The sequence below is a fragment of the Sinocyclocheilus anshuiensis genome, unplaced genomic scaffold (genome assembly GCF_001515605.1).
Source record: "Sinocyclocheilus anshuiensis isolate Anshui unplaced genomic scaffold, SAMN03320099.WGS_v1.1 scaffold689, whole genome shotgun sequence".
In the NCBI taxonomy this organism is placed as follows: Eukaryota; Metazoa; Chordata; class Actinopteri; order Cypriniformes; family Cyprinidae; genus Sinocyclocheilus; species Sinocyclocheilus anshuiensis.
The window spans coordinates 366,807-381,182 of record NW_015536490.1 but is presented as its reverse complement, the minus strand read 5'-3'; the positions used below and the strand labels follow the sequence as shown (position 1 = coordinate 381,182).

General features: G+C 37.6%; 2 protein-coding genes across 2 annotated transcripts; one reads left to right on the top strand and one right to left on the bottom strand.

Annotated features, from left to right (window-relative positions):
- Positions 1-994: 994 nt before the first annotated feature.
- LOC107685215 (40S ribosomal protein S15-like) lies at positions 995-4,308 on the top strand. The gene is made up of 4 exons (XM_016481736.1): positions 995-1,089; positions 1,426-1,511; positions 3,078-3,312; positions 4,168-4,308. Exons 1-4 carry the CDS (start codon positions 1,087-1,089, stop codon positions 4,279-4,281), a joined length of 438 nt encoding a protein of 145 aa, XP_016337222.1. The 5' UTR covers positions 995-1,086; the 3' UTR covers positions 4,282-4,308.
- A 5,257-nt stretch (positions 4,309-9,565) lies between these two features.
- Positions 9,566-14,347, bottom strand: LOC107685208 (DET1- and DDB1-associated protein 1-like). The gene is made up of 5 exons (XM_016481723.1): positions 14,113-14,347; positions 13,042-13,122; positions 12,842-12,893; positions 12,635-12,696; positions 9,566-11,006 (listed from the first exon to the last, which is right to left on the bottom strand). The coding sequence occupies exons 1-5, from the start codon at positions 14,119-14,121 to the stop codon at positions 10,896-10,898; spliced, it is 315 nt and encodes a 104-aa protein (XP_016337209.1). The 5' UTR covers positions 14,122-14,347; the 3' UTR covers positions 9,566-10,895.
- Between the last annotated feature and the right edge of the window lie 29 nt (positions 14,348-14,376).

The following is a 14,376-nucleotide window of genomic DNA, read 5'->3' as shown; positions in this document are numbered from 1 at the left end:
CACTATATTGTAGACAGATTGGAGATCAATCCTAATAAACATGCAGCTTACAATTAAAACCATTATATTAAAATACATTTAAAACAGTGTATTTCAATAATTTCAGCAGCGTGCAGATCCTTGTTTATGTCAGACTGTAGCGACAGCAGCGCGGACAGTCGCTTAGCTCGCTCACATACAGCCTACTATATATCTATAATAATCGGGAAAACATATTTTTATTTCATAATATGTCGTTATTACGAGAAAAAATATGTCGTTTTAACGAGATAATAATAATATCGTTTTTACGACATATCTCGTTATTACGAGAAAAGATGTCGTTTTAACGAGAAAAGATGTCGTTAAAACGACATAACATCTCGTTATTACGACATAATTGAGTGGGGAAAAAAATATGAGTGTGGCAGCAATGCGTCACCGTAGTTTTCTGTGAATACATTTTAAAATGTAATTTATTCCTGAGTCAAAGCTGAATTTTCAGCATCATTACTCCCAGTCTTCAGAAATCATTCTAATATGCTGATTTGTTGCTCAAGAAACATTTATTATTATTATAAATGTTACAAATTTGAGTCTTTGCTGCTTAATATTTTTGCGGAAACCATGATACACTTTTGACGGATTGTATAAGGGAAAGCGTAGGCCTGTGTCTCAGGCGGTCTTTACACTTATAACCACAATTTTAGCTTCACTGGGTATGAATATTAATGTGTAGCTTCAAGATACGAGGTTAAGAAAGCTGAATGCATAATAACTATTTTAAAAAGCTGTTTCAAATAGTTGAGAGCTAAAAAAAAAAAAAAAAGTTAGTATTTGTTTCTTTACAAAAAAAAAACTACTGACCTACAGAGTGCCACAGTGCGTTGATTTCTTGTTTGAACCGATCGATTAAATAAAAAAGGACAAGTGAACTCGCATCAAACGCTGAGGTTTTATATACAGCAAATCAGTCAAAGTAAAATAATTCTATCCTCCTCCTCTCCGCCAGTGGGCGACTTACTAAACTCCCCTTAAGTCTTCCCTGAACTCTCGCGATATTACCGCGTCTGTCCCGCTATCTTCCTTTTCCGGGAGTCTCTCAAGATGGTAGGTTAACGTCTAATTTATATCCAATAATCCAAACCAATCTACTGTAAATATGATGCATATCAGAGTAGAAAATGTGAATAAAGCTCACTTAAGAATGGATGTACGCTTTCAGGCCATTATTTTTCGCGCGGGATGAAAGCTTAGGTGTTCGATTAGCGGCTTCAGGCTTGTGCTGCAATTCTAAATCAAGCGCGATGGATTCTCGAGTTCATTCCTGTGTCCGTTTAAATAAAATCAAATGGGCATGTTTTTATTGCATTACTCGCTGTTTATGTGCTAGTTAACACGCTAACAGTTAGCGGATCAGGCTGACGGTGGTTGTGATTCCCACAGGCGGACGCCGAGCAGAAGAAGAAGCGCACCTTCAGGAAGTTCACCTACAGAGGTGTGGACCTGGACCAGCTGCTGGACATGTCCTAGTGAGTCAAAGCTCTGTCGTCTGAAGGTGAAAACATGTTGAGAGCGAGTGAGGAGAGAAGCGAGGAATAGTTGCCTCCAGTCAGGCGTGCGCTCATTGGCGCCCCTTCAGCTGGTGGTGCCCTAGGCGACCGCCTAGCTCGCCTATGCCTAGAAACGTCCCTGCCTCCAGTGGCAGTGGAAATGACTCGCCCCGTGGTTTTCATAATGTTACAGCATTCTTCTGAGGGAAACAAAACGTTGGAATATCCGAGCTGATCTGTTTCAGATAACGCGGTTTCTGTAGGTCTTATGAAGGGAAATGTTTGACTTTTTTAATTCCAAGTAAAGACATTTTAAAGACTGAATTGATTGGAACACGTCAATACGGTCTCTAAATGTAAATGTCTGTTAGCAATGCTTCAGAGTTGAAAATATGACAACAGATCTTCATTGCTTATCCAAACAACTAGAATATGGAAATAACTTTTACTGATCGCATTGCTCTTAGTCAGCATTTTTGTTTTCCAGTGCAAATGCCTACAAACACTTGACAAGCAAAATGACTTTTAAGTGAACTAAATGAAGCGAGTTTATGCTCTTTAAAAAAAATCTGCCTATGGGTTCAGAAAAATGAACTTAATTCATGTTTTCATTCCTCATTGACCGATATTTGCTCGTTTTAACCGCAAACTCAATTTTGTTCAGTTTTTCAGAAAAGACAACTTCATATCATCTCTGCATCTCAAGTAAATGTATGCTGATTTGAGGATATTTGTTTTGGAAAACTAAAATACTGAGACTGTCTTGCAGTGCATGCAATATTTAACACCATGACTTTATGAATTTGAAATGACTGCTCTGATTTAAGACCTTTTTAGACCTTAATTTGTCGGAATATTAATGTAGTCAATGTTCCTATGCCAATATTTTTGTAATGAAAAGTTCACTGTGTATCGAAATGATAATTTCTTTTATGACAGCGATGATACTTTGTTTTCTTTTTACCATAAACACATTAAATATTACATATACATATGCAATATAATGTTTGTTTCCATCACCGGCTTAGGTCTTAAATTTCATGTAAGGTGGTAGTAAAAAGGTCTTAAAGGGGTCATATGATGCGATTTCAATTTTTCCTTTCTCTTTGGAGTGTTACAAGCTCTTGGTGCATAAAGAAGATCTGTAAAGTTGTAAAGACTAAAGTCTCAAATCCAAAGAGATATTCTTTATAAAAGTTAAGAGTCAGTCACGCCCCCCTAAAACGGCTCGTTCTAACACGCCCCACATAGCTACATCACTATGTGGGAAGATTTGCATAACACCGCCCAAATGTTCAGTATGTGGAAAATTTGTTTTTTTAACTTTAAACTGCATAAACACATTTCATTACACCAAATTCACAAAATAATGTTCTTTTTAGCAGCATCATATGACCCCTTTAAATTTTACTTGTTCATATCTGTAGAAACCCTGTTATTGTAACCTGAACTTTAACGGTCTTAAACACTTGTTCTTTGCCAACCTTCTGAATTAAGGTTTCGTCATCTGTAGAAATATTGAATAAGCTGGTGTGTGTTCCTCAGTGAGCAGCTGATGCAGCTCTACTGTGCCAGACAGAGGAGGAGGCTGAACCTTGGCCTCAGGAGGAAGCAGCAGTCTCTCCTCAAGCGTCTCCGCAAGGCCAAGAAGGAGGCACCTCCGATGGAGAAACCAGAGGTGGTGAAAACTCACCTGAGAGACATGGTCATCCTGCCAGAGATGGTTGGATCCATGGTCGGCGTGTACAACGGCAAGACCTTCAACCAGGTTGAAATCAAGGTAGGCATGAAGCATACCGTTAAAATGTTTGTCAAAAATAATCACAGTGCTGCTTTTTGTGGCTTTGCTGTCAGGTCAAGGACTCTGTGTCCCACTAAGCCGTTAGATATGGCTGTGTTTTTGTTAGGGCTGCACGATTAATCGAATGCGATTGTCATGCGCATCTTGTCAGTAAAGCCGGTTTTGTGATTAGTAGTAAATCTCCATCACTTGCTTTCAGATGAAGTAGCATTTACTACACAGAGCCGTAGTTCACTGACAAGCTATGCAAAACCGCGTTCATAATCACAGACGATTTAATCACGCGATTATGAAATCGAATAAATCGTTCTGCGATTATGAAAGCTGTTTGCGTAGGTTGTCAGTGAACTACGGCTCTGTCTAGTAAATGCAACACGCAACATATTTCATAGTATTCTAAGCAGTGATAAAGGCTATGTCGATTAGCATTGCATTATTATATACTTTATTATAATAAAAATTATAAGACGAACTCCAATAAACCATATATTGTCGTAGTCGTGTGTTTATTAGTCACGTTGAATTAATCAAAGCAGTTAAATCTTCTGTTTATTTAGCAACCGCTATAGGCATTTCCTGGGTTTCTTCTGCGAGGCGTATTTGGAGTTTCAGCGCGAGAGCGCCCTCTGGCCTTTGGATGGAGATTTACTGCTGATCACAGAACCGTGCTTCACTGAAAGATACGCATGACAATCGCAGCTTCTGCCTAATCGCGAATTTGCGATTTAATTTCGATTAATTGTGCAGCCCTAGTTTTTATTGAAGAATGCATTGTGAATGAATATGCAGTGGTTTTTGATGGCTAATGATTTGTATAATTTTGACTCTTTTCAGCCTGAGATGATTGGTCATTACCTTGGAGAGTTCTCCATCACATACAAGCCTGTTAAACACGGTCGTCCGGGTATTGGAGCCACTCATTCTTCCCGCTTCATTCCTCTGAAGTAAAAAGTAAATAAAAGTCTCCAAAGCAGACTCTGACTTTCTTTTTCTTTGTGTAAAAGCTTGTCTTGCTTGGCAAATAAAGGTATGTGGTTTATTTACATACTGAAAATTCTCTGCTTTTCCTTTCGTATGCCTGTGAATCCAAGCTGCAGATCATCTGGCAGTAAAATAAAAATAAAAAAAAGTCATTGTTTTTGTCTTTAAAGGACTTATAATTAGTTGAAAATGAGACGATAATGTTTAATAGTTTTCATTTTTGAATACCGACTAAGTTCTTTAATAGTTATGCTAAATGCCCATTTCATGAACCTGCTGATTTACCTGAAATGCATGTTTCACAGCATTCAATCAGGGCTTCGGCAGGTCTTGAAGTCTTATTTCATGCTTTCACAAATTAAGGCATTAAAAGTCTTCTATACATAGTCATGGGATTACATGTTGCAAACTTTGTGTAGAATGTATTAAAAAGTAATGGTGATCAGTTGGAATTTGCATCTTCAAACTTTGAAGTGTTGCTAAATACAAAACATATGTAGAGAATATATTCACGTATGGTATTCTATTACATGTATTTTATGCATTTTCATCATTGCTTGGTCTTAAAAGGTTGTATATTTACCATAAAACCTGCAGAAACCAAAGACAGCGTGCTTCATATTAAAAAGTATGGACTGTAGTAGGTAAGCTGATTTGTAAGAATGTGAGGCAGAAGCAGATCTAGCTTTTTATTTTAGACAATTTCAACAACAGGGCTGGAGTACTTAAAAATAAAAAGACATAACCTAAACATTATGAAAATGTCAAAAAACAACTGCTTTTCAAGTGACCAGAACAATACTCTGCTGAATAACTCAGAAATTGATATCATCTGATATTAGTTAAATAAAATAAAGGCTAGTAATAGCCCGAAATACTGTAAATACAAAATAGTTCAATCTTTTTACAGTAAATGCTTCCAGTAACAGTATTGCACTGTCATGTTACAGAATTTTGAATAATATTTCATCTTGAGGTTATTACTTTTGGGCTGACAACGTCATAGGACGTATTAATCCCATTTAAGCACATATATCCCACAGTAGATGCAAGAATGCAAATCATTCATTTGAACAGGCTGTGTATACCATAACTTGTTTATTAGTAGACCAGCTATTTCATGCCGTTAGATCTGATGTCCACTGGAGCCTCTGTACCAGTATTGATGCTTTTTGGTGCAGTTGTTGGTCTCAAGTCTGGCTGAGATTTGGATGGTGACTTCCTGGCCTGCTGTGGGAGCCTCACAGTTGGAAACATCCGTATCCACAGTGCTGTCTCCATTCTGATAGCGGACCAACTCTGGATGGGTGGCTTCATTGACATTCTCAATCAGAAGCTGTCCATTTCGGTACACCGAGATTTTGCGCTTGCAGCTGACCGTACCCCCTTCCCCAGTCCCTGGCTCCTCAACCACTGGTCTGTCTGGGATAATATGTCGAACTCTCAGAACCCTTCCTGGCTTTACCTCAACAAATTCAAAACCATCGGTGGGCTCAGAGGACTCAATAGGTACCACAACGTTAGTAGACTTCCCTGTAAAGCAACAGAATATTCCATCCACAAAGCTGGTGAACATGGTGAACACCTGGGGAAATAAGAAGTGCAATTGGCTTCTCAAAGATTCAATGCTTTAGTACATGGGCTTCTGCAAATTTGGATTGGCACACATCAGTTTGGCTGACCAATTATCCACATAATGTGTTACATGCAACAAGCTACCCATTGTGTCTTGCCAAAAAGTACCCCTAGAGCACGATGCTTCTAACACGGACCTTAGTCAGAGTAGCGCCTATATTAAATTTTTGACAGCATTGAAAACAAGACTGAGAGGGATAAAAATAGTGCGTTTAATAGATTGCAGTATTTGTTCAGCCAACGGATTGTCTTTCAGAAAAAAATAACCTTTATGTAGACAAAGATTATGTGATCTAGGACCTTTATACAGTGTGTACCATTGCAAAGACTGCAAGTCCTTCCTTTTAATCCACATTAAATTCAATGTGATGTCTAACCTGACTGTGGTCTCTTAATGTTAGAAGTTAAAGTAGCATGTTGGTTTGTTTTTGCGCCAAATATAGTACTTTGCTGTCAGGCCTATTAGCTATTCTCACAGTACCACAGAATAATGGCACCAACTAGCATCTCCATGAATTATATTCAATTTCAGAGCGCGAATATATATAACACCCTTCCCAAAACTCAAAACACCAGAACATATTTTGTTAGGATCAGTATTGGACAGTATATTAGTACCATAAGTTTAATTATTCATCAAAATTAGCTTAACATGTATAGCAAACGAATTGTGCCTCAAAATTTCCTCACAAGTATTATGAAATGTATGTTTATAAAAGCTTTAAAAATACATGACAACCAAACTAATTGTAAGAATCTATTTGTTCCCCTCCTCAACGCTCCTTAGCGCTTTGGTCTTCATAACATTGGGTTGGATCTGTTCTATTTTAATTGTGAGTTGTCACAATGTCACTGGATTATATGATGCAATTAATTGAACACTAACTTTTGTTTTCAAAATTAACGGTGTGTACTGTGACAATCTACTTATGCAATGTTATATTGACTGTCAAAAAGGACTGATATTGACATTCAAGTAAATAATACAAGATTTTTTTAAATATATATAGCCACCAAGCAAAAATCCCATGTAAAAATTGAGTAAATATTTTTCAAAAGCAGTGTATTTCGTTGCATCACAATTCGGAACTGCCTTTCTTTCATTAAGGTTTCTACCTTTTAGGCTGCCTCCACTTTTAGCTATGATAAATAAATACAATTACACAATGTCACTGGATTATATGATGCAATTAATTGAACACTAACTTTTGTTTTCAAAATTAACGGTGTGTACTGTGACAATCTACTTATGCAATGTTATATTGACTGTCAAAAAGGACTGATATTGACATTCAAGTAAATAATACAAGATTTTTTTAAATATATATAGCCACCAAGCAAAAATCCCATGTAAAAATTGAGTAAATATTTTTTAAAAGCAGTGTATTTCGTTGCATCACAATTCGGAACTGCCTTTCTTTCATTAAGGCTTCGACGTTTTAGGCTGCCTCCACTTTTAGCTATGATAAATAAATACAATTACATTTTTTTTCACATACTGTAGAGAGAAATATCTTACCAGATTATCGATGTTCCCGATACATGTAAAAGCTAGACTGTTGACTCCAGTAGCTTCTCTTCACAGTGTAATGAAGTTGCGGGTTGGTAATCTGCAACCCTCAATCCAATAATCGAATCTAAATAGAATCTCTTTCCACGTGATACAATGACTTTAAAGACAAGTAGAAGACTTCATTTAATGTAAAACTTATAATAAAAATAATTAAAAGAGCAACAACAGGTCTGTTTTTCGCTTTCATTAAATCCATATCTTCCAAATCTACATGGTCACAGTAAAAAATCCAGATTAAAGCGGATTACACCTGCACTGGTCTGTCTGGGATAATATGTCGAACTCTCAGAACCCTTCCTGGCTTTACCTCAACAAATTCAAAACCATCGGTGGGCTCAGAGGACTCAATAGGTACCACAACGTTAGTAGACTTCCCTGTAAAGCAACAGAATATTCCATCCACAAAGCTGGTGAACATGGTGAACACCTGGGGAAATAAGAAGTGCAATTGGCTTCTCAAAGATTCAATGCTTTAGTACATGGGCTTCTGCAAATTTGGATTGGCACACATCAGTTTGGCTGACCAATTATCCACATAATGTGTTACATGCAACAAGCTACCCATTGTGTCTTGCCAAAAAGTACCCCTAGAGCACGATGCTTCTAACACGGACCTTAGTCAGAGTAGCGCCTATATTAAATTTTTGACAGCATTGAAAACAAGACTGAGAGGGATAAAAATAGTGCGTTTAATAGATTGCAGTATTTGTTCAGCCAACGGATTGTCTTTCAGAAAAAAATAACCTTTATGTAGACAAAGATTATGTGATCTAGGACCTTTATACAGTGTGTACCATTGCAAAGACTGCAAGTCCTTCCTTTTAATCCACATTAAATTCAATGTGATGTCTAACCTGACTGTGGTCTCTTAATGTTAGAAGTTAAAGTAGCATGTTGGTTTGTTTTTGCGCCAAATATAGTACTTTGCTGTCAGGCCTATTAGCTATTCTCACAGTACCACAGAATAATGGCACCAACTAGCATCTCCATGAATTATATTCAATTTCAGAGCGCGAATATATATAACACCCTTCCCAAAACTCAAAACACCAGAACATATTTTGTTAGGATCAGTATTGGACAGTATATTAGTACCATAAGTTTAATTATTCATCAAAATTAGCTTAACATGTATAGCAAACGAATTGTGCCTCAAAATTTCCTCACAAGTATTATGAAATGTATGTTTATAAAAGCTTTAAAAATACATGACAACCAAACTAATTGTAAGAATCTATTTGTTCCCCTCCTCAACGCTCCTTAGCGCTTTGGTCTTCATAACATTGGGTTGGATCTGTTCTATTTTAATTGTGAGTTGTCACAATGTCACTGGATTATATGATGCAATTAATTGAACACTAACTTTTGTTTTCAAAATTAACGGTGTGTACTGTGACAATCTACTTATGCAATGTTATATTGACTGTCAAAAAGGACTGATATTGACATTCAAGTAAATAATACAAGATTTTTTTAAATATATATAGCCACCAAGCAAAAATCCCATGTAAAAATTGAGTAAATATTTTTCAAAAGCAGTGTATTTCGTTGCATCACAATTCGGAACTGCCTTTCTTTCATTAAGGTTTCTACCTTTTAGGCTGCCTCCACTTTTAGCTATGATAAATAAATACAATTACATTTTTTTTCACATACTGTAGAGAGAAATATCTTACCAGATTATCGATGTTCCCGATACATGTAAAAGCTAGACTGTTGACTCCAGTAGCTTCTCTTCACAGTGTAATGAAGTTGCGGGTTGGTAATCTGCAACCCTCAATCCAATAATCGAATCTAAATAGAATCTCTTTCCACGTGATACAATGACTTTAAAGACAAGTAGAAGACTTCATTTAATGTAAAACTTATAATAAAAATAATTAAAAGAGCAACAACAGGTCTGTTTTTCGTTTTCATTAAATCCATATCTTCCAAATCTACATGGTCACAGTAAGAAATCCAGATTAAAGCGGATTACACCTGTTGAGCATATGCTGTTATCTTGAAATCTAAATTAAATTTGGCTTGACACAAAAACCTTTTGTCTCATTTTTATTAAGTCTCAAAAAAAAAAAAAAGTTGACCTCAAACAGAAATTGGGAAGGTTTCATAAGAACAAGAACATACAAATGCAGGTGTAATTGCGGTAAGTAATGCTGTATCTCTTTCAGCTAGAGTTCGACTCGAGATGGGCTGCTCTCTGCACACTTCCCCCCCAAGAGGTTTTAAAAGCTTCCTTTACTCAAAACATTTTGCATGCATTATTTTTTGTTAATGTTGATGGCTTCAACGCAGGGAAATGGCTTGAAACAGCTGACTTAACCTCACATCACGTCTCCAGCCACAATGAAAACAGTATACGTTGTGGACTCAAAAGCACACTTGCTGCAAGTATTAAGCCTCGTGTAAAGCTCCTCCTGTTTATTATAGCCTATCATCCGCAACCACAGCTCACCGACTCCCTCTGCAGGTTAAAAGAGGAACTGCTGCATAGCTGCAACTTAAATCTCAGAACTCCAAATTAAAACCACAAATCCAGATAAAGGAGAGACACTATTAAACTCGAACCTGGGAAAATCCCATCATATTTAGAAGGCAAACAGACTGCAACTGAATCCGCACACAGGGATCAAGTCAAATATCGAGCCAGGCATCTGAAGGCAAGTGATCCGTTTTTGAGTGTGGAACGAACACAGCACTGAAAACCTATATGACAACGGGGGAAGTGAAAGAGACTGACATTTGTATTTGTTTACATGACCCGAAATGTTATCCTCAACCTGTGACAACAGAAAAACAGTCCTAACAGTGCTTTCATGCACAAGTATGCACCTGCTAGGAAGACCGTCACATTACCAACACAAAATACTACATCTAAATCTGCCGAACGTGGCTGTACATTTCTGAATTTTCCCTTTTTGGACACTGAAGAGAGAGACCCTGTGTGTTTGGAGTATATCTTGAAAGCAGTCATTCACAGCTGAGATTACTATGGTGTTTTTAAACTTTTACACTGCATTAATAGTCTCCTAACAAATCAAATTTCACACACACGTCTTCTTAGCAGACATTCGTTATTATGTGCTTGTTGAATATCGCTATACCCCCCACTGCATATATCGTGATTCAGAGTTCAGCAGAATCGTCAAAGCTGGCAGTGAAACCCGTCGTGCCCCACACGTTCAGAACCGGGCAGACGGGCTGGGTGAGGGGCACTGACTGCATCAGGAAGCACTCAGTAAAAAATAAAAAAAAAGCACACTGTAAGAGAAGTGTTCTTCCATTTCTTTCTTTCCGAGATGAAATTCCTATGTGGCGTGCGGGTGTTTGGGCTTGTTGTGTCCGTTCTTGTGCTGTCGGATGGTGGGTTCCTCTAGGAGTCCTCGTTCATCTCCTGGCTGTCTGTCCGGGCCATTTTGCGGGGAGGCGCTGGGCTGCCGCCCTCCCCTTCTGCTTGCTCCTGCTCTCGCTTTTTAGCTGCATTCTGCAAGACATTTAAAAAAAACCTGAAGTTTAAATTCATGATTCCAGTAGCTAGATAGAGGTTTGTGAGATCACATTGTGGGTGGGTTGGGAACAGCATGCAATCTGCAATTGCAAGCAGTCACTGATGCTCACAAAAACGTGCAAATGCTTTCCTATGTGCGCGGTTTCTTTCGCTTTCGAAATCGATCAAGTTCAGCAAGGAGGGGTGAGAGAGAAGTAGCTGCATTTCTTAGTAGGGTAGAACAAAAAGACAGTTCACCCAGAATGCATTTTTCCATTCCACCTAATTGATTTTCCATTTATTTCAATGTATTTTGTACTTTGTATTTGTATTTCATGTACAATAATATAGCACATACATATTAATTCGTTCATTCACAAAAATGCGTGAATGGCCCCTAAAGTCGGAGTTCTCCATGGACAAAATGACAATGAGGGACTTAGTATTTTTGGTTTTCTCTCAGTGTAAATTCAACACAAACACATCTTAAAAAGAGGAACTCGGACACAAATCAAATCATGGATGGATTTTCAATATAGATTTTTAAACAAATATTGCATAGGACAAAACGACATGAATCCAAAAGTTTTGAATTAAATATTTATTCTAATTAAAATAAGTAACGTAGGTTTTTTTTAAAGTCCTATTTTAAAAGTATTAGGGACGCACTGATGGCTAAAACAGATTTTTAACAAACAACTTTTGGCCAATTGACCCTTCGCCAGGAGTTTGATTGACAGGCGATCTGACCAATCATAACGCAGACAAACCAGACAGGAAACAAGTCAAGTTTCTGTGGTTGAAACAAGATCCCTTCTGATGTTCATTCATGTTTATTTTGTGCTATAACTAATAAAGAGGAAGAGATGATCGGTTTACGTGGCGCTACAGCAATCTGTCACGACACATTAAAGAGCCACAAAATGGTATTTATTGTCCGAATTTCTTTATAAAAAAAATTTGAAAGCTGGGAATTTGTTTACCAAAAGTAACCTGCTCTGTCCTGTCTGTCTGCTCACTGTCAGTTTCCTCTTTGTTCAACAATGTATTTTTCACAGCGTGAGAACATGATGTGTGGCGTGAGAGCACCACGGCTTACCGGACGTAGCAACAATAATGAAGGGGGGTGGGTTTTTGCAAAGGGTCAATTCTGATATTTGTCACTTGCTAACTTATTTGAACTTTTGTCATTAAAATAGATGACAGTTTTGATCATGTTTTAAATTAGCTTCTCAAGTTCAAAAACGCATGCATTAATGTATATTAGCTAGTTTATTGCTGCATCATCAAATCATTTTCACTGAACATGGATTGGATCCATTTAACATTCAACAGAAATACAACTGAACAAAGATACATATGAAATAAACAGTGCTTTTCAGGCAGGTCTAACAGTAGTTAAACCTTCACACAGTTAATTAATAAACTATCGGTTTGTTATATTGGCCTTTTTCAAATTTTTTTTTTCTTTTAATTTTTGTGTACCATTACACCCCCAATCACACATGAGGGAGGACCTTTGATATTCTGGCAATATATTTTCTGAATTTTAATGTTATGAAATGTGTCAATGTATCCATCAACATGCAGTAGCTTGGTCAAATGAGAGCTTGAAGAACACTTGCCTTTTTGTCCCACTGTTGATGAAGATAACGCAAAAGGATGTTTGTCTTCTCTGTGACAATGACTGCGAGGAGAGAAAAAAAAACCTAAAATGAGGCTTCAGACTGAAACCAAGGTGTTTTGTGAGAAACATCAAGTTTCACTTTTAATAATGTAACACAGATCTACATTTTAAAAGGTTGTGCAGCAGCATTCATCTCAGCACTCACTCTGTTCGGAGGGATACTCTCGTGTAGGCAGATACACTGACGGCCTTCTGTTCTGTAAGACAGAAAAAAAATGGGCTGTTAATGATTTAAACAAGCCCTGAAAATGTCATTCACAGCTGCAGTGTGAAAATGCTCAATGAATATTCAGAAAGATGATGGTGAACAGCTCACGAAGGACACTGTAAAACAGCAAATCTTACCGATGCTTTACATACAGAGTCCGCGTGAAATCTGCTGAAGTTTGTCTTGTTGTACACAGGTAGACCTTTTAGGAAATCTGCCTTCAAAACGTTCAGGGACAAAAACAGGTTAAAATCAAACGATTAACGTTACTAGAAATATACCAGAAGTGCTAAATGAACACACTTGACATTAGACAGATCGTTGTCCAGAGGGGTCAGACACATTTTCCCGAGTTCACTTCAGTTTTAGTTGGAATTAAGGACATGATTCTATTGAATACTGTATCCCAAAGCCTCCTTTCAATCTCTAGAGATCTACTGACAGTTTACATACAGAGACACACCATTATTGCACATGACATAATTCCCGAAAAATATCAATGGCTCACTTGATTGACCATAAAACCCATCTGCCAATGATCTGACAGATCCAAAGCATGACTTATTTAGCTAGCAATCAATGACAGGAGGGGACGTAAGCTCTAATAGAAATGCACAGATAATAAACACACATCTAAATAATACATATGCTGCCGAGAGAGTAACCTCAAATCCAGATGGAGGATGATGCATGTCAACCTTTGGGCGTTGCCAGTCTAGTCCACTAGGTGTGTAGAGGATATGAGCTTTATCGTTTTAATTTAAGTTTTTTTAATTATATTTAATAAAACAAAACCAGTCAAATGAACATATTCAGGTCGTCACTGTTGAACAAACGCTTTGGCAAGTCTCGCTCGCGCTTCTCTGAATGCTAACACATTAGCATGACATGTGTTCAAGTGATTTGAAGATTGCTCAAACACAAAATCATCTGATAACCATGAATAAACATCTTATAACCTGATTTAAGCATGCTAATATGTTTATTTCAGGCTGCTGTTGTAATAAAAGTGTATATATGAACTATGTAATATGAAGTGGCCTAGCATGCTAACTCAAAGAGCAAACCAGCCTGTCAGCTGAACGCGACTCACCGATATAGTTCAGATTTCAGCATTTAAGATGATATTTCAGCGCCCGATCCTTTAAAAGTACAGTTACTCAGCTGTGACGTGAAAATAAGATGAAGTTATGAGTGCAGAAACTTACTTTGTCCATGGTGAAGTCCTGTAGGTGTGTTTGTGCTCAGACAGGCCTGAACACTGACAGAAATCAGAGATTTGAAGCCGGTAACACACACACACACACACACTCACTCATGCCACTGAACACGACACTAAAACACAGAAATATGTGTGAACACAAATATACAGCGGCTACACTACACAGTACAGCCTCTGCTACAGCTAACGTTACCGACTGACAAGCACCTCTCTCTCTCTCTCTCTCTCTCTCTCTCACACACACACACAC